Source organism: Phyllostomus hastatus, unplaced genomic scaffold (assembly GCF_019186645.2).
Source record: "Phyllostomus hastatus isolate PE091 unplaced genomic scaffold, TTU_PhHast_1.1 phas_scaffold_1674, whole genome shotgun sequence".
NCBI classification, from domain to species: Eukaryota; Metazoa; Chordata; class Mammalia; order Chiroptera; family Phyllostomidae; genus Phyllostomus; species Phyllostomus hastatus.
In genome coordinates, this window is record NW_025334011.1 from 13201043 (window position 1) to 13228154 (window position 27112).

General features: G+C 41.4%; 1 protein-coding gene across 1 annotated transcript in view; it reads right to left on the reverse strand.

Moving 5' to 3' along the window:
* LOC123831075 (ankyrin repeat domain-containing protein 26-like) overlaps window positions 1-27112 on the reverse strand; it is a 154168-nt gene that overhangs the window by 19192 nt on the left and 107864 nt on the right. Inside the window, 3 exon segments of the mRNA XM_045857710.1 lie at window positions 17900-18113; window positions 19283-19497; window positions 20037-20243. Coding sequence (XP_045713666.1) covers window positions 17900-18113; window positions 19283-19497; window positions 20037-20243 — 636 coding nt within the window.

Below are 27112 nucleotides of genomic sequence, written 5' to 3' on the forward strand. Positions count from 1 at the left end.
TAACACACGTGTCTTCTCTGTAATGTAAGGCACAGCTTTCTTGCATTTAGGAACAGCAGATAGCACTTCAGCGCCATGCCTGGGGGCTATTTTAAATGGTGAAATCACCAACAAAAAGCACAGAAATATGAAATACGTGGCACTAAATAGGCCCTGACAAAGGACACTGTTCAGTACAAGAACTGAAACAGAGGGCAGAGTGACACTTCACTTCAGCTGGCAACATGTCCGCAGGGCAACTCACAGCGTCACTGCTGTGTGCACGTCCTCAGATGACTGCAAACTCCCGTCAGTGTCAAGTGTGGCTGCTGATAAACTTTGGTGAGTATGCAAGTACAAAATCCACAAATGCTGAGGGTAGACTAAATTCTAGCTTGGGAAGATCAGTGATTTATTCTGCTTAGGCTGCTGTAACAAAACGTTTTCACAGTTCCAGAGGCTGGGGAGTCCAAGGTCAAGGTGCCAGCAGGTGCGGGGGGCGGGGGTTTGAGGTTGGTTTCTTCATTCATAGACCGCCTCTTTCTTCTGTGTCCTCACAAGGCAGAAGAGTCCAGAGAGCTCTCGGGGGTCTCTGTTGTAAGGGCCCTCATCCCAATTCACTAGGGCTCCGCCGTCGTGGCCTAATCACCTCCCAAAGGCCCCACCTCCGAATGTCGTCACACTGGGGATTAAGTTCAATAAATGAATCTTGAGGAGTACAAACATGCAGTGTATGGAAACCAATACTATACACTGATTGTTGGTTCCAAGTCTTTACCAAAGTCCTGTCACTGTAACACTGCATCAGTCCTCATCCATCAGGTGCGGACACACTCTGCAGACCATCTGTAATCCCAGTTAAAAACTTTACCATCAGCCAGCTGGCTACAATAAATGCCCCACAAGGCTGTACATGTTTGGAGACTGAAGCAGCTGTGGGCAGGAGTGGCGGGTCTGCTGGGAATGTAAGCCCCCTGTCCACGCAATTCATGCATGTCTGCAGGACCTGTGTGGTGTGGGCTGGGTGTCTGCTACTTCCACCTGATGACAGAGTGCTCCTGGCACCTCAGGTGCGTGGAGAAGTGAATTAGAACACTGCCGCTCTGTCACAGGTAACCCAGTCTCATGATCACCCCCAACCCGTGGTCGAGGCGTCAAGTTTCTATCAGGGTTCAAGAGCAAGCCAAGAACTGTTTTTCCAAAACAGAAAATTGTTACTAGCATAACACAGCATAACTGGGCTCTAACCTAGCTTCCAGTCACGGTCAGCTTCAGGATCCACACAGACTTCTCTTGTTCTGGGCCTTACTGAAGTATGGGGTTCACACTGTGTACGTGCTGCAGAAAGACACCCGAACGCGATACACACAGCTGCTGTGGTCTGAGGTCTGTGCGCTTCCCAGATTTTCATGCTGAAATCCTAGGTGATGGCATCAGGACATGGGGCCTTTGTGAAGTGCTTAGGTCATGAGGGCAGAGGTCTCATGAATGAGATGGTCATCTTTACAAAAGAGGCCCCAGAGAGCTCATTGTCCCCTTTACAATGTGAGGACAGGGCGGGAAGGGGCTGGCTGTGAACAGGAAAAGGGTGCTCACTGGAGTGTCACCATGCTGGTGGCTCCATCTTTCTTAATCTTGGACTTCCCAGCCTCGAAGACTTAGAGAAACAGACTTCTGTTGTTTATAAGCTACTTAGTCTCTGTTACTTTGTTATAGCAGCCCAAACTGACTAAGGCTACAGTAGCCTCTAAAATTCACAAATAAAATGCAGTGGCACTTTTTAAATGGTGGGGGGTTCTTCACACTTTAGCAAACATATGTCTTAGTTGGGTGTCCTAGGAACTGCCTAATTCTAGTTCATCAAGTCCTATTCTGTTCTGCATAATCCTATACAAATGTCATCAAAGCAGTGGACAAGTAGGATGTTGTATAGATAATAAGAATATCCCTTGCCCAGTTCCCGAACCCAAGTCAGTTTTCAGACTCAGAATCTGTTGACTGAAGAGTTAGTCAGGTCCCTAGAAAGAAGGACCTCAAGTACATACTACACTCAATGATGTTCTGGGTTCTTCCCTAAAGCAACTGTGGCTGTTTACCTGGGTGACTATGCCCTGGGTAAAGGGACATACCTGGCTATTTCATGGGCTACTGAACACAGAGCCTGAGTCAACATTAGGTGCCTGGGACCCAGAGCCTCATCACGGTCCCTTGTTAGGGTGGGGGCAGAGAGAGACCAGGGATAAATGGCAAATCCACGCAGTATTATTTTCCTGGTGTTCAACTGCATAATAGGGACTGACACACTCAGCAGTTTGGGTAAGCCCCACCTGGCATTCTGGCCTGTGGAGTAATAACTGCCATAATGGGGAAGGTCACAGGGAAGTCTTTGAAATGAATCCTAAACCCCTGGTCAAGATTAGAAAACAAATACAACATAGCATTCTACGGAAGATGCAGAGGTTAGTGCCCCTTAAGGACCTTGAGCAGCTAGCTGTGCTGGCTCGTCTCACATATGTAGTTAAATTACGAGGCTGGCCCCACAGCACCAGATGAATCCAGGAGAATGAGTGTGGACTGTGCCAAGCTCAACCCAATAGCCCCCATTACGGCTGCTAGGCTTGGCATGGTATCTCTGCTGGAGAAGATTAATACAGTTTCAGGTACATGTTATACAGCCACTGATTCAGCAAATGCCTATTTTCTATCCCAGTAAGAAGAGAGGGTCCGAAACAGTTTGCAATTACATGGACTAGGCAATATACAGTTACAGTTTTTCCCTAGGCTGATTTAACTCACCCACTGGTTGTCATCATACAATCAGAAGTGAGCTGGTCACCTGGACATGGTGGAGAACGTAACACAAATCTGTTGCACTGATGGTGCCTTCTGATTGGACAGGATGAGCACGAGGTGCCAGTGGCAGGGAGCCTTGGTAAGGCATGTGTTCCACAGGGTAGGAGGTAATCTTTATGGAGATTCATGGACCTGTGAGTTTGGGGTGTCCAGGGGTTAGAGTGAACCAGGACATCCTGTCCAGATTAAGACAGATTCTGTGCAGTCACAAACAACCCGCTCTTCCCATATTAGTTCCCCAACTTTATCATTAAAAAGACCCAAGGAAGCTGTGTTAAGCAGAGATTGTAATTTTGTAATCCCTAGACTCAAACACTGGCCTGGTTTTCACATTCACTGGCCTGGCAACTAAAAGAGACCAGAGGCCCTGTTGCAGCAGCCACAGACGCTGTTTGGTCCTCTGACCAGGGTGTCAGTGGACAACCCCACGTGCTGAGCTGGCGGTTTCCCTTGCTTTACTCTGCAGGGCAGTCAGAGGCACCAGCCCACTCTCCGTGCTCTCAGGCTTAGTTTCTGCCAGCCTGTGGCACCGCAGCGGCCACCTGTCTCCCGAGGCCTTTCTTTTAATACGCTCCTCATGCCAAACCACTGCAGGGGATCATTTTTATGTATTGAACTTTTTTTAGAGAGAGAGAGAGAAACATCAGTTTGTTGTCCCACTTATTTATGCACTCATTGGTTGATTTCTTTGTGCCCTGACCAGGTATTGAACCCCCACCTTGGCATATGGGGACAACTCTCTAACCAACTGAACTACCTGGCCAGAGCCACCCGGTGATAATTTTTAGAAGTCCTTGTTACTCCAAGACCTCAGTAATTCATTTTTCACACCTTTGAATCTAACCAAGTCAGGTACCACCTAATCCTAGAGCCGCACCTCTGTGTCTGTTCCCTAAAACACTTTCTGGACAAAAGCCTCAAGCAGTCAGGGTCCGGTCAGGAAACAGACAGCACTTGGGTCACTTAAACGGGAGAACATTTCACTCACAGACTTGGGGCTCACACAAGTGCTGGAAGGACTCCCATAGCTGGTCAGGAAAGACAGCTCTGCACTTGGGAAATCAGAAGGTCAGGAACCACAGGAAAGTGCTGGTGAGGATCCCAGGACCTGCAGCCCCCAACAGCAGGCTCAGAAAACCCATCTCGTATAACAACCATGGTTACCGCCCTCAAAAGCCGAGGACCTGCCTGTTTCCAAAGCAGCAATGGCCTCTGCCTCTCTCTCACCTTGAACTGGAAACACACTGGTGAGCCTGGGAAGTATACTCTCCAGAGTTCCAGGCCCTGAGATGCAGGGAAGAGCGTGGGAACGGGCAGAGGTGGTGGTGAGAAAACAAGAGAAAAATAATGCCGCTTATTTTCGCAAAACCTTCACAAGGTAAATCCGTTACATAGCTGAGTAAGTGCACAGGCAGAGGAGAGGTCTAGAAGGAAGCACCAAACTGATTACCAGTGGGTATTTTGCTGACTGGTGTGGGCATGGTCATAGGCAGACTTGAGTTTTATTTAATTTTGGGAAAAATTTTTTTACAGTGAGATTGTATATTCAGTTCAATGAAACCAATTAGGTGGTAAAGGATGGAAAAGTATAAGGTAAAAACTTGAGAGAGGTTGGATTAGGATAACTTTAACTTTTTCAGGATGCAGAGTCTTATGTATATTCATAGTCAAAGATTCTGCAGAGGTTGGACACACACAGAGGGAATGACTGGTGGAACTTGGGGGGAGGGACTCTAGTTCAAGGTGGAGATCAGAGCCATGGGGACTGAGGATAGGCAGGCAAGCTCAGGTTCTGTTGATGGCAAACAGGGAGGAAAAGATGAAGAAAGCTGAGAAAAACCCAGCTCAATGGCAGTAATTCCTCAGCAGAGCCTAAGGCAAGGCCCCCAAATGGAAGTGAATGGGGCAGCAGGCAGTTATGGCCATTGTGACTATTTGGAGTGGTAGTGTCACCTGACCCAGAATCTGCTGAGGATGCTGATTCTGCTGAAGGGTGCTTCAGGGTGTCCCCTCCCCCGTAACTGGGTGGAGTGCTTTATTTTTGAGAGTTTCAGGCATGGTGATTCTGAGGACAAGTAACCTCTCCTATGACTTTGCTATTGAGAGCGAGCTCTCTGAGCCTCAGTGTTATCCATATTTTGGATCAGATAATTCTTTGTTGTGGGATCTGTCCTGTGCATTGTAGGATGTTTAGCAGCATCCCTGGCCTCTACCCACTAGATGTCAGTAGCATCCCACATAAACTGGTTTTGATGACCCAAAATATCTCCAGAAATTCCCAAATATTTCTTGAGGGAAGAAGCAAAATCTGCTCTGGTTAAGAACCACTGACTTAGAGCTGGAGTTAGTGACCACCTACCAGGGCTACTCCTCAGGAAGGTGCAAGCTGGGACTGGTCTGCCCTGTCTGCCTTCGTGGAGGGTGGGAAAGCCTTTGGCATTTGGGCCACGTATTCACAGGGAAGCCACACCCAGGCTCACAGCTGTTTGTACTGTAGGTGCCAACAAGCCTGTATGACAGGTGTTCTCTTAAAGCCAGGAGTTGCCCAATCAGCCAGTCTTTCTCTTAAGTAGGTTCTCACTGTCACCACCTTAGGAAGAGGAAAAGAAAATTGTCAATGGTGTGTATCATAATTTTTATCAAGTCTTATCACATAGTACTCCCCTTTCTCTTCTGGAATCTCCCTGTTCACTCACCTCCTCATTTACTGAGAATGTATATTGGGAGCTGGGTGCTCAAACATAAAAGAAAGAATGTGCATTCCCTGTCATTGAGGAGCTTGGAGTTAATATAAAGGAAAGCATGTGATAAAGAGTGATAAATGTTAACGGACCCACACACCTTGCAGAGGGAGCGTGCTTGGAGGGAGGTGCAGTTGAAGGGGCATCTCATGGGTGGAGATATTTGCGTTAACTGCTCAAGGATGCTGAGGTGCTCAGACAGCCTGCACAGGAAGAGCATTTCATGCAGGAGAGAGGATTATGCAAAGCCAGTGAGTCATGACCAAGTGTTGTGTTTGGAAGCTTTTGAAAAAGCAAATGCAACTGAAATGCAATGAGTAGAGAGATGGAATGAACCAGAGACCAAATTATTACTAACAGTATTATTTACTATTTTCCTACGTTATCTGTGTTTTTAAGGTTCTTTACATCTAATGTATCTGTTTGGTGTGCCATTATATATATTTTTATTTAGATTTAAATATTTTTTAATTACAGTTGATATACAATTAGTTTTAGGTGTACACCCCAGTGATTATATGTTACATAACATACAAAGTGATCATCTTGATAAAACTAGAACCCATATGACACCATATATTTTATTACAATATTATTGTCTATATTCCCTGTGCTGTTCTTTATATCCCCATGACTATTCTGTGACTACCAATTTGTACCTCTTAATCCCTTTGCCTTTTTCACCCACCCCTCCAGCCACCCTTTCATCAAGCAAACATCAAAATGTTCTTTGTATCTATGAGTCTGTTTCTGTTCTGCTTGTTTTTTTTTTGTTTTTTAGATTCCACATATAAGTGAAATCATATGGTACTGTTCTTTTTTTTTTTTTACATGTTTCCCTCAGCACAATACCCTCCTGGTCCATCCGTGTTGTAGCAGATGGAAAGACTGCATTCTGTGTTATGGCTGAGTCATGTTCCATCGTATGCACGCGGCACTTCTTTGTTCATCTATTGATGGATGCTGAAGTTGCTTCCATATTGTGTTGGCTATTGGAAACAGTGCTGCAATGAACATATGGATACATTTGTTTTTGATTTAGTGTTTTGGGTTTCTTCAAATAAATACCAAGAAGTAAAACTGCTGGGTCCTTCTTTGTATCTTGTTGTATAGCCTTTGTTTGTTTGTTTTAAAGATTTTATTTGTTTATTTTTAGACACAGGGGAAGTAAGGGAGAAAGAAAGGGAGAGAAATATGGATGTGTGAGAGAAACATTGATGAGATGCCTCTCACACGCCCCCAACCAGGAATCTGGCCTGCAACCCAGGCATGCGCCTTGACTGGTAATCAAACCTATGACCTTTTGCTTTGCAAAATGATGCCCAATCCACTGAGCCACACCACTTAGGACTATATCTGTTTATGTCTTTTTAGATTTTCCAATTCACGATTCACTCTAGGAAGGTAATATATTTCTAGGAGCTTATCCATGTTTTTGAAGTTATTGAATTTGGTGGCATGTAGTCTTTCATACTATTGTAGCATGATCCTTTGTATATCTGTGGTGTCTGTAGTAACATCTCCTTTTTTATTTCTGGTTTTGTTGATATGAGTCTTTTCTCCCTGATTGGAATATACATATATATTAAGAAGTGTTATGTCTTCTTGATTTAGTATCCCCTTTATTATAAAATGTCCATCTTTGTCTCTTGTTACCCTTGTTACCTTGAGATCTATTGTGTCAGATATAAGTATGGCTACATCTGCTTTTCTGTGGATGCTATTTGCTTGGATAATCATTTTCCAACCTTTCACTCTGAGTCTTTGTCTTTGTAGCTTAGTTGTGTCTTCTGAAGGCAGCATATGGAGGGGTTTTGTTTTTTTATTCACCCTGCTACTATCTGCCTCTTTATGGATAAATTCAGTCCATTTACATTTAAGGTAATTATTGATTTATGAGGATTTCCTACTGCCATATTACATTTTGTTTTCTGGTAGCTCTGTGCATCCACTGGTTCTTTTCATTTGTGTGTCTGTCTGTTGCTTTTGTTTTGTGGTATTCCATACTTTCTTCCTCCGTTTCCTCTTTTTTTAAGTTGTGTGTCTCAGTTTTGGGATTTTTTTTGTATGTGGTTACCATTAGGTTTATGAAAAAGAAAGTTTCATATATATAGTAGTCCTTTTTCTTTTGACTGCATCTGATTTCCATCTTTTTTGGCAAATTCATGACTTTACACCCCCTTTTATGTTTTTGTTGTCACAAATTATCCCTGTTTACACTGTAAGTTTGTTGGTGATCTTACTCATAGTTTTGGGACATTTTGTTCTTTATTTCAGAATAACTCCCTTGAGTATTTTCTGCAGAGATCTTCTGGTGATAAATGGTCTCAGCTTCTTTGGAAAATATCCATCCTTGCTTCCATATGGTTTAAATGTTACTATATGAGGAGTCTTTCTCTTCAAATGCCTTAAGTACCCCAGAAACCATATAGTAACAGAGCTGAGAATTCCTGATTCAGCTGTGTTCTGCTCAGTGGTCCCATAAACTTCCTGTTAATAAGAGGACCTGAAATGGTTGTTGAATGTGTTTTTTGTTCAAAAAATCTGGCATCCTTTCTGTTTTCTTTAGCTATTCTTTAGAATGTATTTTTAATGGGTCAAGTTCTTCTAAAGACTTCCATTATAAAAAAGCTTTCTCATTCATACACATTCCTCCCTCACTTAAAAAAAAAAGGAAGAAGAAAAAACAACTGTTCCTGCCTGGCCACCTGGGCACAAACTGGCTCTGTGGTTCTGACTACCTCTTCCATGAAAACAGTATCAGCCCGAGTAAAAATGTCACTACCTGCTCAGAATGGGAGTCATGAGTGTTAACCATTTCTCTGCCCTCTCCCAATGAGGCATGACCATGTGACTTGCTTTGGTCAATGAGACATAGGAGTGACATGTGTTACTTGCTGGTAAAAGCTTCATAAGCCAGTGAGAGATTTGTCACACATTCTTTCCCTTCACCAGAATGACCACCAATTTTCTAGATCATGGCTATTCTGTCGGCTTGAGTGATGGGATGAAGACAATGAATAGAGTGCCCCCCACCTCACGTCACTCTGTTACAGTGTGAGCTAGAAATAAGCTTTTGATATGTTTAATTCCTGAGATTTGGAGATTTGGCTTGTTAATGCAGCATATCTTAGCCTATCCTGACTAATATACTCAGATAATGTCTGAGCCACATGCCTGCAAGGATTACTGGTCTTCAGTTTGCCAGACACCTTGGGAACCTAAGAGGGAGCCTGATCTAATCAGGTGAATCCCCTTAAAAGAAGACTGAGCCCTCCCTGAAGTGAGAGATTCTTCTTGCTGGCCTTATAAAGCAAGCAGTCATAGAGAGTAAGCCAACATGGCCAAGAACTTTGATGACCTTGCTATACATTGAATGCTTATGTCCTCCCCCTACCTGAATTCTCATTAAATTCTAATGCTCAATGTGGTAGTATTTGGAAGTGGGGCATTTGGGAAATGACTGGATCATGAGGATGGACCTGTCATGAATGGGATTCATACCCTTATAAAACAAGCCCTTAACCCCCTGCCATGTGCCACAGCAAGACTGGTCTCCACAAACAAGGAAGTGGGCCCTCTCTAGACACTGAACCTGCTTGTGCCTTCATCTTGGACTTCCCACACTCCAGAACTGTGAGAGACACATCAATTTTGTTGTACCACTTATTTATGCATTCACTGGTTGATTCCTTTAACTGCTCTGATTGGGGATTGAGCCCACAATCCTGGTGCATTTGGACAATGCTCCAATCAACTAGGCTACCCAGCCAAAACTGATTTTTAAAATAAGTTATAATAGGATCAAAAGTATCAAATAATTGAGAATAAATCTAAAAAATATATGCAAGACCTCTATGGGAAATATTTTAAACACTGAGAGTTGATGAGATAGACTATTAAATAGTTTGAAAAACTCAATTATTATGAATGTCTTTTCTCCACCATTTATAGAGTCAATGCAATTCCAATCAAAATCCTTGCTGTGTATTTGTAGAGCTTGACAAGTTGATTATAAAAGCTATATGAAGCCTTTTCCCACTTTTTTCTTTCTCTTCCCAGACATTTGAGTTCAAAGGCACTAGGACAGAAACAGGGAGGTGTGTGGTGTCTCACAGGGAGGTGCTGGAGCCTGATGGAGCGAGGCAGGTGTACATCTGAAAGGGACCCACTGCACAGTGTTGGAGCTCACATCAGAGCATCCCTGAAAGGTGGACGACATGGGATGAGAGATCAAAGACTGAACAAGATCAGGAGGCCTCCATATAGGGGCAGAAGAACAGCCCAGCTTGGGTTTTCAGAGCCTCGTGGGGGTAAATCATCTGTAGAGAAGGTAGTCTGGGACCAGTGTGTGGGAGAGGATGGGGTACAGAGGGCAGACCCTTGGGAGAAACAGCAGAGGGGACCAATGTGGGGTGCTGCAATCCAAGTGCGAGTGAGGAGAACATGTGCATTGGGGCAGAAACGGGTTACAAACAAGAAGATTGGATGAGTAATCAGAGATGCTGATCATGGGAGCCAGCTTACTGTCAGGAAAGAGTTAAAAATGGAAAGGAAAACATGAGAATGAACCATGTGGGATTGGATTGGAAGTATTGGTAAGAACTCCAGCTTTTCAACCTATTTTGACACAAAAACTACAGAGCAGTGCTTGCATGTATGTATGTGTATCTGTGTACACATGTGACTCCGTGCTGCTCACTGTAACAGTCTATGAGCAATGACAACCCCAACACAATAGGCACACCCACCACAACTAGTTTCCCATCTTGGTTTCTAAACAGCACCCTCCCCACAAAGGAATCAGGGCTTTTATGAAAAATGGCTGATTCCAGAGCTGGGGCAGAGAACTACAGGATGAACTTGGAACATCTTGTTGCCCAGACAGTAAGGAAGGGCAATGGGGGCGGGTTAAAGAGACAGGAAGCCAGCTTGCAATGGCTATCATTGGCCAAATCTGGGGGAAATTAGGCACCAAAATAAGTTTTTCCATCTCTTTCATTTGTTTGTTTGGTTTGGCTTTATGTATTTATTAATGTAGAAGGAATGGCAGAGTAAGAATATCATCATTTAACAACCAACATAATAATTGATTGAAGCAAGAATCACCAATGGATGCTAAATGTAGTGGATGAAATTTTGAAGAGTAACCAAATGTTGGGTTGGCCAAAAAGTTCCTCTACACAAGATATTTGTACAATGTAAAAGGTAAATATAATTTTACTGTGGACAAACCTAGCAGACACTTCTTGACCACGTGACCAAAGTCAACATTGCCAGTAATGGAACTGAACATGTGCCTCCAGATTTGCTGTCCTGGGAAGAACTCAGCATCACTTGTGTGGCATTCATGACCAAATGGCATAACTGGCCCATAGTCTTCAAAACATAAATGCAATTGAGAGAGGAATTCAAGAGTTAAAAGATTTTAGCTTGACTTATAGATGATAAGCTTAAGTGATTAGTGCATGTGGAAAACTGTTGTTCCAGGAACTGGAATGCTTGACTTGTCTGACTCCAGGTCAACAAGCAATTCAACTTTTGTGTCCCAGGGGTTCTGCAGATGATGGGGATGGTATCTGAGTGGTTCTGTTCCAGGGAGAGAATGCCCATAATGCAGATAAAGAATTGTTCATCAGTAGACAACGAAATGCTAAGAAGATTGCTGCCACTCTTATCTGATTAACCTTTTTCCAAACCCCTTACCTACCTATTTCTTATCCTTATAAAAAGGTCATCTTGAGATGAGATGTTAAGATGGTTTTTAGGTTATATGACAGGCCATCTTCTCAGATGGCTGGCAGCTGAATAAAGGGCCCATAAAGATTCGATCCTTGTCTCTACTTATTGGTTCTGGTAGTGACGGCATGGATGCCAGCTTTTCTGGTTTCATCATGAACAGCACAGGGAGCCTAAAGTATTGTCCCAGATTGAAGGACACTCAGTAAACAGCACAACTGGACACAACACATCATCTTAGATTTTCTTTGACTATAAAGGATATTGTTGAGACAACAGGAAAAATGTGAATAATGTTCAAGCTAAATAATAATACTGAACCAATTTTAACTCTCTGATTTTGATCATTATACCACAGTTCTTTTTTCTTAAAAAAAATACACACTTAAGTACTTAGGAATAAAGAGGCATCATGTCTTCAATTTATAAATGGTTAATATATTATATATGAGGTATTATGTATTATATATTATATTATATATGATCAGCTTTATGGCACTATAACAATTGTAATACACCCAAACACTGATGGTAGTCAGAGCAGCAGATATCAAAATGCTATCTAAATCTTTAGAACCAAATATAGTGATAAATTAAAAAATACAAAAAGCTATCAATTAATACCACTAAAGTATGAATAACTACCTGGTTGTTTGGGTGTTGTTTAAATAGCTGGTATTTGGTCAGCTTGAGTATGTAAAACACAATAATAGTACTGCCTTTTATTTACAAAACCTGTTTAAAACTTAGATGTCAAGAAACAGTTTAAAATACTATAGAAATTTTCATCATACACATATGATCCAAAAATAGTTTTCTTTAATAAAGATTTCACATATCATGGGTTTAGTGGAAAATAATTAAAATATTATGTAAATAGCCCAGTACATAAAGTGCTATTTATATTTCAGATCATATAACTTTTCTGCAAAATCTGTGCATATTCTCATGATGTTTTCAAAAGGAGATCCTGACATGAATTTGCCTGATCAGTTGATGCTACAGGATAAGCTCTATAGGCTTAAGCTTCAAATTCAACAGCATCTGGAAGGAAAAAGGTAGAATTATATTCTTTATCCAAAATACAAATAGGTGTAAGTGTGAAGAATGAAAACATCTATGCATGACTACGACACACACACATGAGATGACTATGGAACACAGTCTGCCCACGGCTACACACTGAGTTATCTGCTGCTGTGGCTGCATATCAGAGCTTCTGGTTTTCTTGTTCATCGTTCATTTGTTCAACAACCATGCGCTAAGGGAGCATGACAAGCACTGGAGTTACAGGGTGAATATGACACTGGCCACCCCTGGGCAATTGTACACTATAAAAGATGAGCAGGCAGTTTCCACTCAGAGTCATAGATACAATGACTAATATTAACAGGGCACTATTGGAGCACACAGAAGGGACATCCCAGTTTTGTGTCAGTAATGTCAGTTCTTTGATGGAGGTGATACATATGTAAGTTAGTACCTGAAGGACAAGGAAAGAGTATGCCAGATAGACAATGAAGCAGATGCCCAGACTAGAGGTGAGGAAGAACACTTGTGGAATTAGAAGTAGTCTAGTTTGGCTAGATGCTAGAGCAAAGGGCAGAGTGGGGTGGGTGGCATCTAGAGATAAGGCTGAATTGTTTGGCAAGAACTAAATGGATTCAATGTCTGTACTCCAAGCAAAGGAATCTGGAGTTTTTCCTGAGGGTCAAAGGTAAACCAATGACAAAGTTTAAATGTTGCCCCTCAGTGACTACTATACAAACTGTAACTGCTTGACTGAGTATTACTAGGTGAGCCAGGCTACTTGGCCTGACCTCACTAGCAAAAACGTGAGAAGTGGGTGCAGCCCAGTTTTCTGACTAGAGTTTCAGCGTGCAGGCTGACAGATCTGCAGGTATGGCAGAGGAAAGGAAGGGGAAAGCCAGAAATGAAAGGAGATACATGGACACAGGAGATTTTTAAAAAGCTATGTAGCATGAGAAATAAATGCAAATAAGTGTATTCTTCCTTATGAATGTTTATGTGTTCACATTTTTCATTCCCTGTGAATGAGAAAATATTTAATACAGTATCTGTTACTCAAACATGGAAATGGATGCTGTTTACTATTCAGATTGTTTCAGAAATCAATGATATCAAAATGTAATTAATAAAACATGGCAACATACCTTCTTTCAGTTCTCTAGAGTTTTATCAACCTTCTGTTGCATCTGAAAGAAGTCAAATATTATATATAGTATTGAAGTTAAACAAGAGACATTATCATAGGAATGACATATAGCTTATGAAATATATCCTTTAATAATTTTATTGAACTTTTATTTATTTTTAAATAATTTCATTTATTTATTTTTAGACATGGGGGAAAGGAGAGAGAAAGAGAAGGAAAGAAAATGTGAGAAACATCACTTGGTTGCCTCTTGCACGTGCCCTGACCAGGGATGGAACCCACAAGCCAGGCATGTGCCCTGACTAGAAATTGAACCAGTGAACTTTTTCAGTTTGTTGGAGGACACTCAACCAACTGAGCCCCACTGCTCAGGACTGTGTAACAATTTTAGAGACTAGACCTAACTTGGGAATTGTGGAAATAAATAAATAAATAATCACATAAATAAAATCAATTCTCACTAACTTTTGGATAATAGAGAACATAGATATGTAAATGCCACTTAGATTAATCTGATATAAAGTATAATTGATATTGATCTATTGAATAAACATGACTTCAGAAAAGTGATGTTTGATCTTATTGGTAAAAAGAAGCTTAAACAAGTCAAGTCATATTTTACATGTACTGTGTTATTTTTCAATTGTTAAAAAAAATGCCCTTTATAAAAGTTTAATCAGGGACTTCTGGTCAAGATGGCAATGTAGATAAATGCAGCACTCACATCCTCCCACAACCACATCCTCCCACTCCCACAACCATAAATTACAGAACAACCAGCACTCAGAACTGCCTGAAATCTAGCTGAATGGAAGTGCTACAATGAGGGATTCAAAGAAGCCACACTGAGACTGGAAGGAGGGGCAGAGACGGGGAATGGGCTGGTTCCACGTCATTGTTCGGTGGGTAGATATCAGGAGGGATATCTTGGCTGCAGATATCCTGAGAAGTGAGTGGTTCCAGCCCCACAACAGGTTCCCCAGCCCAGGATTCCAGTGCCAGGAAGAGAAGTCCCCATAGCTTCTGACTGAAAAGCAGTGGGGATTGAGGCTGAGTGAGACAGAGGACTTCTAGAGTCCTGAGTCTTCCCCCTTAAAGGGCCCACACACAGACTTTCTTGTACTCACTCTCTTTGAGCTCCAGTACTGGGACAGCAACTCAAAAAGCAAAAGAGATATCCAGGGAGGAACTGAATTGTCTGGCACCTGGGCAAGAGCTGAGGGCAGGGGCAGTTTTCTCTCATACAGAAGTGCTAGCAGAGGCCATTGCTCCTTTTCCAAGACCCTGACCCACTACAGAGTAGGCAGGTGGGCACCATATCTGAGTCTCTACCAATCAGACAGACTCACAGTATTTGCCCTGCCCTGGTGATTCCCTGAGACCCTATCCCACCCAACCAGTGGGCCCACCTAAGTTGTCTCTACTGGCAACTTTTTATGCAAATGGCCTGTCTTGCTCATGCTTTAGACTTTCCCAAAATACTGCAAACAAATAGCATCCAGTCTTAGCATGCCCCATACTTCTTGCTAAGTGGCCCCAACTTAGCACTAGCAGCAGCTGGCCTTGGTTTGCATTTTGTCCTCACCTAAGTACCTCTAAGCCCAACATAAGTAGCAGCCATCTGCAGATCAATTTGCAACTCATGTCAGCTGGGCCTGAGAAGAACACAGGGGGCAGCTGACCTTGGTCTGCACCTTCCAGGAGGACCCAGAGATGGCGCACCCATTGGAAAGCTCCAGACCACACTGAAGCACCATCCAACCATTCCATAAGTGACACACTCAAGGGGCAGACTCAGCTGGCACTAGACCCCAGTTAAGTAGGTCCTGCTCTGTGGGGTGGGCTGCTGCACAGCTGACCCTCCACAGTGGTCAATGGTCACAGCCAGTCCTTGCAGCTAAATGGCCTAGGGGTAAATCCCTCCCATTGATGTACCAACAACAATCAAGGCTCAACTATAAACAGAGGGTGTATACATTCCACACAAGGGGCACTCCTGGAGTGCCAGCCAAGCTTGTGTGAGTGGGGAGGTTGTGCCACTGGACCCTACCCTGTGCAGAACACCTACTGCACAAGGCCACTCTACCAAGCCTGGGAGACACAGCAGCTCTACTAATACATAGAAGCAAATGCATGGAGGCTGCCAAAATAAGGAGACAAAGAAACATGGCCCAAATGAAAGAACAGAACAAAACTCCAGAAAAATAACTAAATGAATGAGAAGGGCAACCTACTAGATGCAGGACTCAATCACTGGTTATAAGGATGCTCAGTGAACTTAGTGAGAACCACAACAGCATAAAAAAAGCACATGGAAACCATAAAAAAGAACCAGACAGAGATGAAGGATACACTAACTGAAATGAAGAATAATTTGCAGAGATTCAACAGGGCAGTAGATTAAGCCAAGAATCAAATCAGTGAAAAACAACACAATCAGAACAGAAAGCAAAACAACACAATCAGAACAGTTCTCCAAGGACAAGGCTGAACCTGCAGCCCCAGCAACACAGTAGCAGTGGAGGAGTCTGGGTACAGCCCCCAAACCACAGTCCAGCACCACTGCTTCCCCCCTCAATCTAGACCCCTCCCCAGGTGCAGCCATGCTCCCACCACCATAGACCAGGAGCAGCAGCCAAGACAAGGCCTAGCCACTGGGCCACAGCACAGCGCTGCCAGTGACCACAGAGAATGAGGTAGCACCTCAGTGGACTCACAGACTGGTTCTCCTCACCTGGCCACATCCTTCTGCCATGGTGGTGGTGCCCTGAGACCCAGACGACAGGATACAGCACCGCCACCCACCACGCTGGTCACCCAGGCAGCCACTCCCAGGTGCAAACGTCCAAGGCTAGGCCTTCCACATCTGGACTTCCCCTGCCCTCAGGCTTAAGTAGCAGCAGTAGGAGAAAACAAAAACTGCGCTATAGCACCGTCTACTGGAAAACAAAAGAAAGAGCTCTAATTATCAACCTGCTGAATTGTGAAAAGCAAAACGTTCTTGATAAAAAAGTGTTCCCTACCTCAAATGCGCCAGTAGAGGGACGACTTGTCAAGCAGCCTGGACTGCCACGGGAAGAGTAACACAGAGAAAAGGACAATTCTCCAGAAAGAAACTCAAAGTAGCAAAAACTTGTGATGGAAATCATGGAGAAATCAAAATAGCAGTCGTGAAGAAATTCAACAATATACAAGAAAACCCAAAAGGCAGGTCAGTGAGTTCGGAAATGAAGTTAATGAGCAGAAGGAGAACTTTTCCAAGGAGATAACAAATATGACAAAAAGTGACAAACTATAAAAAATAACCAAACAGAAATTCTGGAGCTGAAAAATTCAATTAATAAGGTAAAGAATGGATATGTTAAAATATTTATACACAAAAACTAGTTGCTATTTCAAGACTCCCTATCATTGCCATCTTAATCATCAATAATTCAAAGGATGGCAAGATATACAGACATAAGTGAACTTCATTTAAAAAAATCAAATAGTAAAAAAATTAATTTAAGTTAGATTGTAGGCTGAAAATAGATAGGGGGAGAGCAAGAATAGTATGGGAAATGTAGAAGCTAAAGAACTTATGACACACGGACATGAACTAAGCAGGGGAATGTGAGTGGGAAGGGGTGTGCAGGGCAGAGGGAAGTGAAAGGGGGAAAACGGGACAGCTATAATAGCATAATCAATAAAATATATTTAAAAAATCAATGAAAAAATTAATTTAAAATATTAAAAATTCAAATATTTACCTAATTTAACAATTTAGAAAATGGATTAATTCCTCAGCAAGACATTGTATAATGATTGAAATTAAAATGCTGTTAGTAAAATAGCAATTAAGAATGTTCTCTCACATAAAAAGATGACAAACTTTTCACTTAAAAACAGAAATTAATTATTTCAGTATTACAAGTTTATTTAATTCATAAAAAGAGTTTATCTCCATTCATTTAAATAACAAATACCATGTATGGTCAAGCATTTGAATGTCACTTACGCTTAGGGGTGGGAAATCAGGGTGCAGCAAAACTTTAAAAGCGTTACGAACCATCACCAAACTCAAATCCATTACAAAGTAAGCCAGAACATCTCCAAGTATACCACTGGTTATTAGGCAATAATATTTAATTCTTAAAATCGAACTCAAATGTAGCTTTTTAAAAATTTTAAAAAGTGTCAGTTTAGTTAACGTTTGTTGAGTAAAGTTCATGAAAGGTCTATCATTAAAATGAGAGAGCTGGGGACTTACAGATTGTAAAATTTGTATCTCCTTTCTATATTAGCACAAATAATTAAGACTTTTGCTTAGTGTGCATTAGTCAAGATTAAACAACTCAGATTTTTACCAAATTAAATATGAGAATTATATCAGAAATCTGAAACGTAGGGGGAAAAGGATAATATAACTAACCTTCACAACGACGTCAGGTGAAGTCTGTGCCTTTGAAGTGGAAATTGCTAACTTATCTCTCTGAGTAGGATTTCTATTGAGCAAAAAATTATCAAAATTTCCACCATAAGTTGTCTCCAGGTCTGGCTTTGGATTAAAAGTGCTGAGTGAAGATCTATTCTGCGGTTTCTGCGGGAGAAGCTCAGTGTTGGTCTCTGCAAGAGTTTCCTTAGTCCTGTGAAGGTTGTAAAAACAAATGCTCAGTATTTCATTTTTCCCTAAGCGACTTGCATTTTTTTAAGTTGCCACCAATAGTAAATGGAATTTCCCATTAAACAGCATTGTAACACTGAAAATGTCTGCGAGCAGACCTACTATAAGAAGTATAGGTTCTAAATTGTTCTAAAGAAGTATACACTCGGAAGGTGGGAGGAGGGATATTCCTAACAACTCTCAGCAGGGAGGGAAGAGGAATGGCTGTCAGCCATGTATGTGGCTTCTCAGGTGATACTTGCTGCCTTCTGGAAAAGCCGTACTTAAAAGATTCTTAAGGATGCCCTTGGATCTATTTAGTAAGCCAGTTTAGATTTTTAAAAAAAAATCCCTCACAGATATTGCCAAATGTTTGCTTTGTACCACCTTTGTACAATACACTCCTTACGTTGGAGATTTTAACCACTTGCCACGATGCTTAATTTAGAGCAACAAGCTCTAAGGGAGACCAGGATAGCCTAGCTGGTGATCAAAATGAACTGAAAAAGGCACTGAAGGTGGAATCTGTCCTTTCTGTCTTCCACACCCCCCCTCGGACAGGCCACCTGATTATTTTTAGTAACTTTGTCAATTATACAGCCTTTCACCCTTTGTTAACCTTTCCCTATTTAACATGTATGCCTTTATGTAGACTAGAAAAGCAATAAAAGACAGTTTGTCTCCAGGCGCCCTCTGGTGATAACATAATAACAAAGATTGCAACCAAGAAAGTAAATTTACAAAGTCCCAGAATATGCCCAGTACTTAATCCTCTGGGTTTAAGTTGTTATTTTCCAAAAAACAGTTGAACTTGTTAATATTTCTATTTAGGGGAATCCCGACAAAAAATTTATAATAATACTACTGCCTAAATTATAAAGTTTCAGAAACACTTAGCTTAAAAGACTATACATTAGGTTAACTATGAAAATATTAAGGGGAAAAAATAAAGTAATGTAAAACCAAAAACAGGAGAGATGCAAACTGTTCTGGAAGAACATTTGAAAGATAAGTTTATTTACTACCATCATTTTCCAAAATTACACTACTTAGCTTCCACTTCCTACTAATCTCATAGCTCAATAAAAATTATTCTTTAGAAACTAATTAATGAGGTAAATTTATTTTCTCTGATTCTGTGTTTTGACTTACTTGTTAAGTTCATTTCTCAATGACTCTTTACTTTCTATTTCTTTTAGATAGAGTTGTCTACATTTTTCCAAATCTGTTTCTTTAGAATCATGAGAAGTTTTTATTTTGGGGAATTTGGATTCCAAATGATTACTTCTGAGTTCCAACTGCCTTTTTGCTACAGCATAATGAATCTCTTTTAACTCCTCCAGATTACCTTGAGATGCTGCTTGTGACTAAAACAAATAAAAAGGATACATTTTTAAAATAAGTATAATCTGAACAATTACATTTGTTTTCTTTAATTTTGAGTCAAAGATTCAGAGAGTAACTTTAAACGAAGAAAAAGCTGAAGTATAAAATATTTATTATGAGGTCAACTAAATTAAGTCTAAATTATAAAAATAGTTAAATCTTTCATACTCACATTCTGATAATACCAAGAATAGACTCAATTTTAAAATTAAACAGTATAATTAATAATGGTATAATTTTGAAATCATAATTTATTCTTTTCTTCCTAATAATTTTGTTTTATATCAGCTGGTCTTTAAAAATAAAATAATACTCTAGTAAGAATCATTCTGAAAGATCGATTTAGTGATAATAATGATGGAAAGTAGAAATATTTTTGAAAGGGAGAAACATTCCACCATCCTTCCTGAAATTTACAAAACAAATTGCTATTAAGAAAAGGAAAAACATACAATGTATATATCCAAAATGTAATTTGCAGTAAAATGAATTAAAGCAAATTAAAGATCAATGAACTGACCAGTGAAGATCGACTGACTTCTGATTTTGCTTCTATATCCCGTCTCACTCTTTCTTCAGCCTTCTGGCGATACTGCTCTCCTTCACTGAATTCTGTCATATTCACTAGCATATGTCTTTTGAGGTTCACTGCTTCTTGATTCAAATTCCCTTTTTTATTCTTTAGTTGTTCATATTTCTTTTGTAACGCTTCCACAGATACTGACTCCTGTTGAAGACATTTATTTTTTTTTATCCAGATTTAGACATTTTGAAGATACAGTTACCAGTTTTGCTGTACGATCATCATTCTGCATGAACACAATAATATTGTTTCATTATGAAGGTGCAGACTGAGAATAGTCTAAGTCAATACCGGCATCAGATTTTGAAATAAATTCAGTTGCAAAAAAATGTTATAGGCACTGTAAGTAGAGACTTATAATGTGAAAGTTCGAATTACTCAGAATCAAGAGCAAAGTTAAAAAGACCAGGAGTCCCCCAAAATATCTTTACTGTCATCGTCTTTGCCACACAATGTCTGCACTTGATTTTATACATTTCTCTATGACTGTTTCATGTCTTCCTCCACAGAACGACTGTGAGCCACCTCTTAGTAGAAAGTCTCTTACCTCTTCTTCAATATTAATTCTCTGTAATCTTTAAATATGTTTTAGGGATGTCATATTAAGCTGTTTAGGCCTGAGTCAATGAATGCCTCCCAAAATAAAACTTTCAAAATAAGACTCTAATTAATAAATCTTATAAATATGGATTCTAATGCCCTAAAACTTTTTTAGAGCTACAAATGTTTGATATTAATTTGAATTGCATTCCAAGAAGAAATCCTTCTTGGAGTTAAAGACAAATCCTGGACTTCTGGCCAAGATGGAAGCAAAGGTGGAACGCACCATGCCTCCTCGCACAACCAAGATAGGGACAACAACAATTAAGAAACAGAATAACATCCAGAACTGATCTAAATGGAAGTCGGACAACCAAGAAGTTGAAATAGACTTGCTCATCCAGACCGGTAGGAGGGGCGGAGTCAGGCAGCCAGGCATGGGTCACGGCGCAGAGAGCAGAGAGAGTTGGGACAGGGTGTGTAAGGCATCCGGGGCATGCAAGACCACAGCAGGTGGACCCTGAACATGCAAGCGGCAGCTGGCAGACCCTGGCCAAGGAGTGGCAACCAGCAGACCCAGTGAGGTGGCAATTGTAAAGCAAGGCAGTGCGCACAACCCAGGATCCCAGCACTGGGAAATAGAGCCTTGGGACACCTGTGGGAGTTGAGGTGCACGGAGAGACACCCAGCCTCACAGGAGAGGTCCTTAGAGGGTCCCATGGCGTGCACAAGCCAACCCACATGGGAATTGGCACCAGAGGGGCCCAGTTTGCTCGGGGGAAGCAGCAGAAGGGACTGAGGTCCCATGGAGAGTGGAGCAAGCGCCATGGTTCCCTCTTGACCCTGCCCCCACATACAACATCACAACCCAGTGACTGGGGTGTCTAGCCCTAGTGAACACCTAAGGCTCCACTCCTCACTGTAATAGGTGCAACCAGACCAAAAAAAAAAAAAAAAGAGAGAGAGAGAGACAAAGAGAGAGAGAGAGAGAGAGAGAGAGATGGCTCAAACAGAAGACCAAATGAAAGCCCCAGAACCCATCCTTTTAAGCAACCGAGAGATAGCCAACCTATCAGATGCACAGTTCAAAACACTGGTGATCAGGATGCTCACAGAACTGGTTGATTTTGGTCACAAATTAGATGAAAAAAAATGAAGGCTACAATAAGTGAAATGAAGAAAACTACACAGGGAACCAATAGTGATGGAAAGAAAGCTGGATCTCACATCAATGGAGTGGACCAGAAGGAAAAAAGAAACAACCACACAGAAAAGAATGAACAAATAAGAATTCAAAAAAATGAGGAGAGGCTTAGGAACCTCCAGGACATCTTTAAACATTCTAACATCTGAATTGTAGGGGTACTAGAAGGGGAAGAGGAGGAGCAACAAGTGGAAAAGTTATTTGAACAAATAATACAGGGAAACTTCCTCATTCTGGCAAAGGAAATGGACTTCCAGGAAGTCCAGGAAGCTCAGAGAGTCCCAAAGAAGTTGGACCCAAGAAGGAACACACCAAGGCACATCATAATTACATTAGTCAAGGTAAAAATGAAGGAGAGAATCCTAGAAGCAGCAAGAGGTAAGGAGACAGTAACCTACAAAGGAGTTTCCATCAGACTGTCAGCTGATTTCTCAAAAGAGACCTTACAGGCAAGAAGGGGCTGGAAAGAAGTATTCCAAGTCATGAAAGGCAAGGACCTACATCCAAGATTGCTCTACCCAGCAAAGCTTTTGTTTAGCATGGAAGGGCAGGTAAAGTGCCTCTCAGATAAGGGCAAGTTAAAGCAGTTCATCATCACCAAGCCCTTATTATGCAAAATGTTAAAGGGACTTATCTAAGAAAAAGAAGATAAAAAAAAAACATATATAGTAAAATGATAGCAAACTCACAATTATTAACAACCACACCTAAAACAAAACCGAAAGAAACTAAGCAAACAACTAGAACAGGAACAGAACCACTGAAATGAAGATCACATGGAGGGTTAGCAACAGGGGAGTGGCAGGAGGAGAGAGGGGGAAAAAGTATGGAGAATAAATAGCATAGATGGTAGGTAGAAAATAGACAGGGGGAGGGCAAGAATAGTATGGGAAATGTAGAAGCTAAAGAACTTATGACACGTGGACATGAACTAAAGTGGGGGAATGTGGGTGGGAGAGGGTGTACAGGGTGGAGGGGAGTGAAGGGGGAAATGGGACAACTGTAATAGCATAATCAATAAAATATATTTAAAAAAGACAAATCCCATTTTCTACTGTAAAAGTTTAGTGAATTGAGCAATATACTTTTTAGAACAACAACAAAAATGACCTAATTCAGTAGTGCTATCTTCTAATTCTTTATATTTCCCATAAAATAAGAGAACACACTAAACAACAGCAACAACAACTTGCTGGAAATTCACTGATACTGACTTGGGATGAACTACTTTCCTTTAAATATAATGATTACTTGGTAAGACAAGGTGAGTGATGCAGAGTTTTTAAAACATGTCTAAAAATTCTTTGGCACACCTCCCATGAAACAGGTGCTGGCCTTAGTAACTGGTTCCTGGAAAATGGAATGTGGTGGGACTGCTGGGTGATGTCCGTGTCTGGGTGATACAGCTTCCATCTGACTTTCTCTCTCTGGGAAAGCTCACCCTGAGAACCCAGCCATGCTGTCAGGCATGCAGCAGCCCAGGCCACACACAGTCAGTCCTCGTACGGGTGTTCCAGCTGGGACTGCCCCAGCTACCATCCCAGCCAAGAGCCTACTGCAACTGACAAACATGTGAATGAACAAGATGAGTCTAGTTCCCAGGTTCAAGTCATCCCAGCTGATGGCAAGTGGTAAAGAAATGTGCCGGCCTCACGGGGTCTAGTGTAACTGGAGGTTTGTGAACAAAACAAATGCTGTTTTGAGCCAGTAGGTTTAGAGGTGATTTATTAAGCAGCAATAAATAACTGGCACAGATACTGATATTAAAAATAGAGTGCTGCCACTAAAAAACAAAAACAACAAAACACCATGCACCTGTAGGAGTGCCTTGAAACAGGAGGCAGGTAGAACCTGAAGTAATGTGCAGAAGCATGAAAATGAAAACCAAAAGGGCCTCCTACAGATGCTTAGTGGAGGCCTGATGGCCCCTGAAGAGCCTGACAGCAAGGGCTGCCAGGCCAGTGAACAGAAGTCCCCTGAAACCTGGATGAAAGGGGACTCTTGTCATGAAGCTGCTGAAAGTAAAATCAATGCAGAAGATGTGCTAAAGAAAGACTATTAGCCCTGGTTGATACGGCCCAGAGGATTGAGCACCACCAGTCTGTGAACTGAAAGGCTGCAAGTTCAATTCCCAGTCAGGGCACATGCCTGGATTGCAGGCCAAGTCCCCATTTGGGGGGGTGTGAGAGGCAACTGAGAGATGTATCTCTCATACATTGATGTTTCTCTCCCTCTCTTTTTCCCTCCATTCCCTCTGTCTAAAAGTAAATAAATAAAATGTTTTAAAAACAATTAACTATAAAAGAACCAGGACTTATTGTTTTCAAATAGCCATTTCTCCTTGATAGCTTTTCCCACATGTTCGACTGTCAAGTAATGCTAAAATAAAGACCAGGCTTCTAGGCTAAGATCAAATCCAGGTGTAGCTGGATCAAATTTGGATCAAATCCAAACATCACTGTATTTTAAGTTCTAATAAAATTTTATACTTCAGGCAGATGGCAATGGAGGTGGTCTCTTAGTCAAGTTACACTGAAATCATTCTTCCGTACCATTGACAATGGCAGCCAATGGGGAGCATGGGGCCCAGGCTATATCCCCAGCACTTCAGAAAGCTTTCACCAAGGCCACTCGTCAATAGTACCTTTCTGCTTATAACAATTTATAACTTACTTCCTCTCTGTACTACTCAGTGGGTGATAATCACAAACAATGCAGATAGCTCCTCCAGGGTTGAGTGCATCATACACATGACCTGACAGGCAGGGTAAAGCCACTGACACGGAAATAACAGGCTTGATGCTAAATCAAAGTTCCCAGACCCACTCATCCCCAGCCACTGGTTATGTCGGGCTGCTTAGGCAAGTACTCTGATGAGCAGATTAAAGTGATGTGGAATGGCGTATCAGAAAAGCCCTTCCCAGAGATTTAAAGTTGGTAAAGTGCTATAAATCTCTAAATCCCAGTTGTGGCTGCACAGTGAAGGAAGGCTGATTTCTATTTTTTCCCCTTACATGAAGGTAAAAAAATGAGCTTCTGATTATACTTAATTCCAACTATCTATTATATTTATACTTAATTGCTTCAAATACATCAAGAATAAAAGTTTAATTATATCAATGTCTCCAAGAAGACAGTATTGGTGTGATATAAAGTAATTTTATCCTAACAATAGTTAAGCTAAAATATTTTCAATTCACTTGTACATAAAGATGTGCCATCATATCAATAATGTACCCCAGAGATAACTTTATACTTAGAAAGATAAGATTATCGCTCATGGAAAAACATTAAAGCAATGTAAAATTCAAGGCTAAATCGTTCTGCACAGATGAGTGCTGGAAAGAGTGAGGTCAACGAGAGTTAGAACAGTCAGAGAACGCTTCATGGAGAAGGGAGGTTGGGAGCCAGGTCCAAAGGGATGTCGGATTAGGCAAGAGGAATAGAAACTGAAAAGACAGAATGTACAGCATGAGTAAAGGCTGAGAAATGCTGAAATCAGCCCAATAAAATCCAATGGCAGGGAGATAAAAACATAGGTTCACACAATGACCTGTGCACTCACGTTCACATAAGAGTTATTAACAGCCAGGAAGTGGAAACGACACAAAGTTCCATCACCTGATGAATGGATAGTTGGCTTAGCCACACAATGAAGTATTGTTCCACAATACAAAGAAATAAAATATTGATGTGCTATAATATGGCTGAACTTTGAAAATGTGACATTAAGTGGAAGAAGCCAATCACAAATACTGCATGTTGTGTGGTTCTACGTATGTGAACTATCCAGAACAGGCAAATCTATACAGACAGAAAGTGCACTGGTTGTGCCTGGTGGCAGGGGAGATGTAAAGCTGGGAGTGACAGCTACAGGATGTGGAGTTTGTTTTTGGAGTGATGAAAATGGTATATAGTTGAGTGAGGTGAAAGATGCATAACTAAATATGTCAAAATATACCAAAAGAACAATTAAAATGGGCAACTTATATCAATACAATTTTTTAAAAAGCCAATGGTGGATCTAAATTTAATTTTCTTGTCAAGTTCTGGCCAAGATGGAGGTGTAGGTAGAAACCCTTTGCTTCCTTGCACAACCAAAAGGAGGATAATGACCAATCTAAAATCAATAAACAACCAAAAGTGCCCCCAAATCAAAATGCATGGGACTCTGACAACCAGGGAATTAAGGAAAAAATCAACCAGAACAACCAGACTGGTAAGGCAGACCACTGCGGGACTCAAAATACCACCACCACCCCCCACTCCCCAGAGACAGCTGAGGGGTGGGGCTGACTGCTGAGCTCGATGGAGCTGTGCAGGATGGACTGACTTAAGGGGGAAACTGAGACTCTGAGCTGACTGTGGGCTACAGCTGGGATTGCCACAGCAGAAGATACTTTCAGTCTGACAAAAGAGTCTGTTGGAAAATGCACTAGAGACGAGCAGGCAAGCTGCATTGTTCTCTCTCTGGCCCCTCCCCCACAGGCAGTGCAGCAAAGAGGGTTGCCCTGCCTGGTGAATACCTAAGGCCCTGCCCCTTACAACTTATCAGCTGCACCAAGACAAAGAAATGTGGCCCAAATGAAAGAAAACAGCAAAATCTCAGAATTAAGCGATGAGGAGATTGCCAACCTATCTGATGGAGAATTTAAAACCTTAGTAATCAAAATGTTCACAGAACTGATTGAGCTTGGTCAAAAAATAAAATAACAAATGAAAGATACCCAAAATAAAGTAAACCAAAATATTCAGGGAACCAACAGTGACAAGAAGGAAACCAGGATTCAAAGCAACAATTTGGAACAAAAGGAAGAAATAAACATCCAACTGGATCAGAACAAAGAAACAAGAATCCAAAAAAATGAAGAGAGGCTGAGGGATTCCCTGGGACAACCTGAAATGTTCCAATATCCAAATTATAGAAGTGCCAGAAGGAGAAGAATGACAGCAAGAAATTGAAAACTTATTTGAACAAATAATGAAGGAAAACTTCCCCAATCTGGCAAAGGAAATAGACTTCCAGGAAGTCCAGGAAGCCCACAGAGGCCCAAAGAAGTTGGACTCAAAGAGGAACACACCAAGGCACATCATCATTAAGTTACCCAAGATTAAAGACAAAGAGAGAATCCTAAAAGTAGCAAGAGGAAAGGAGAAAGTTACCTACAGAGGAGTTCCCATAAGGCGAACAGCTGATTTCTTAAAAGAAATCTTGCCGGCAAGAAGGGGCTGGAAAGAAGTATTTGAAGTCATGAAAGGCAAGGACCTA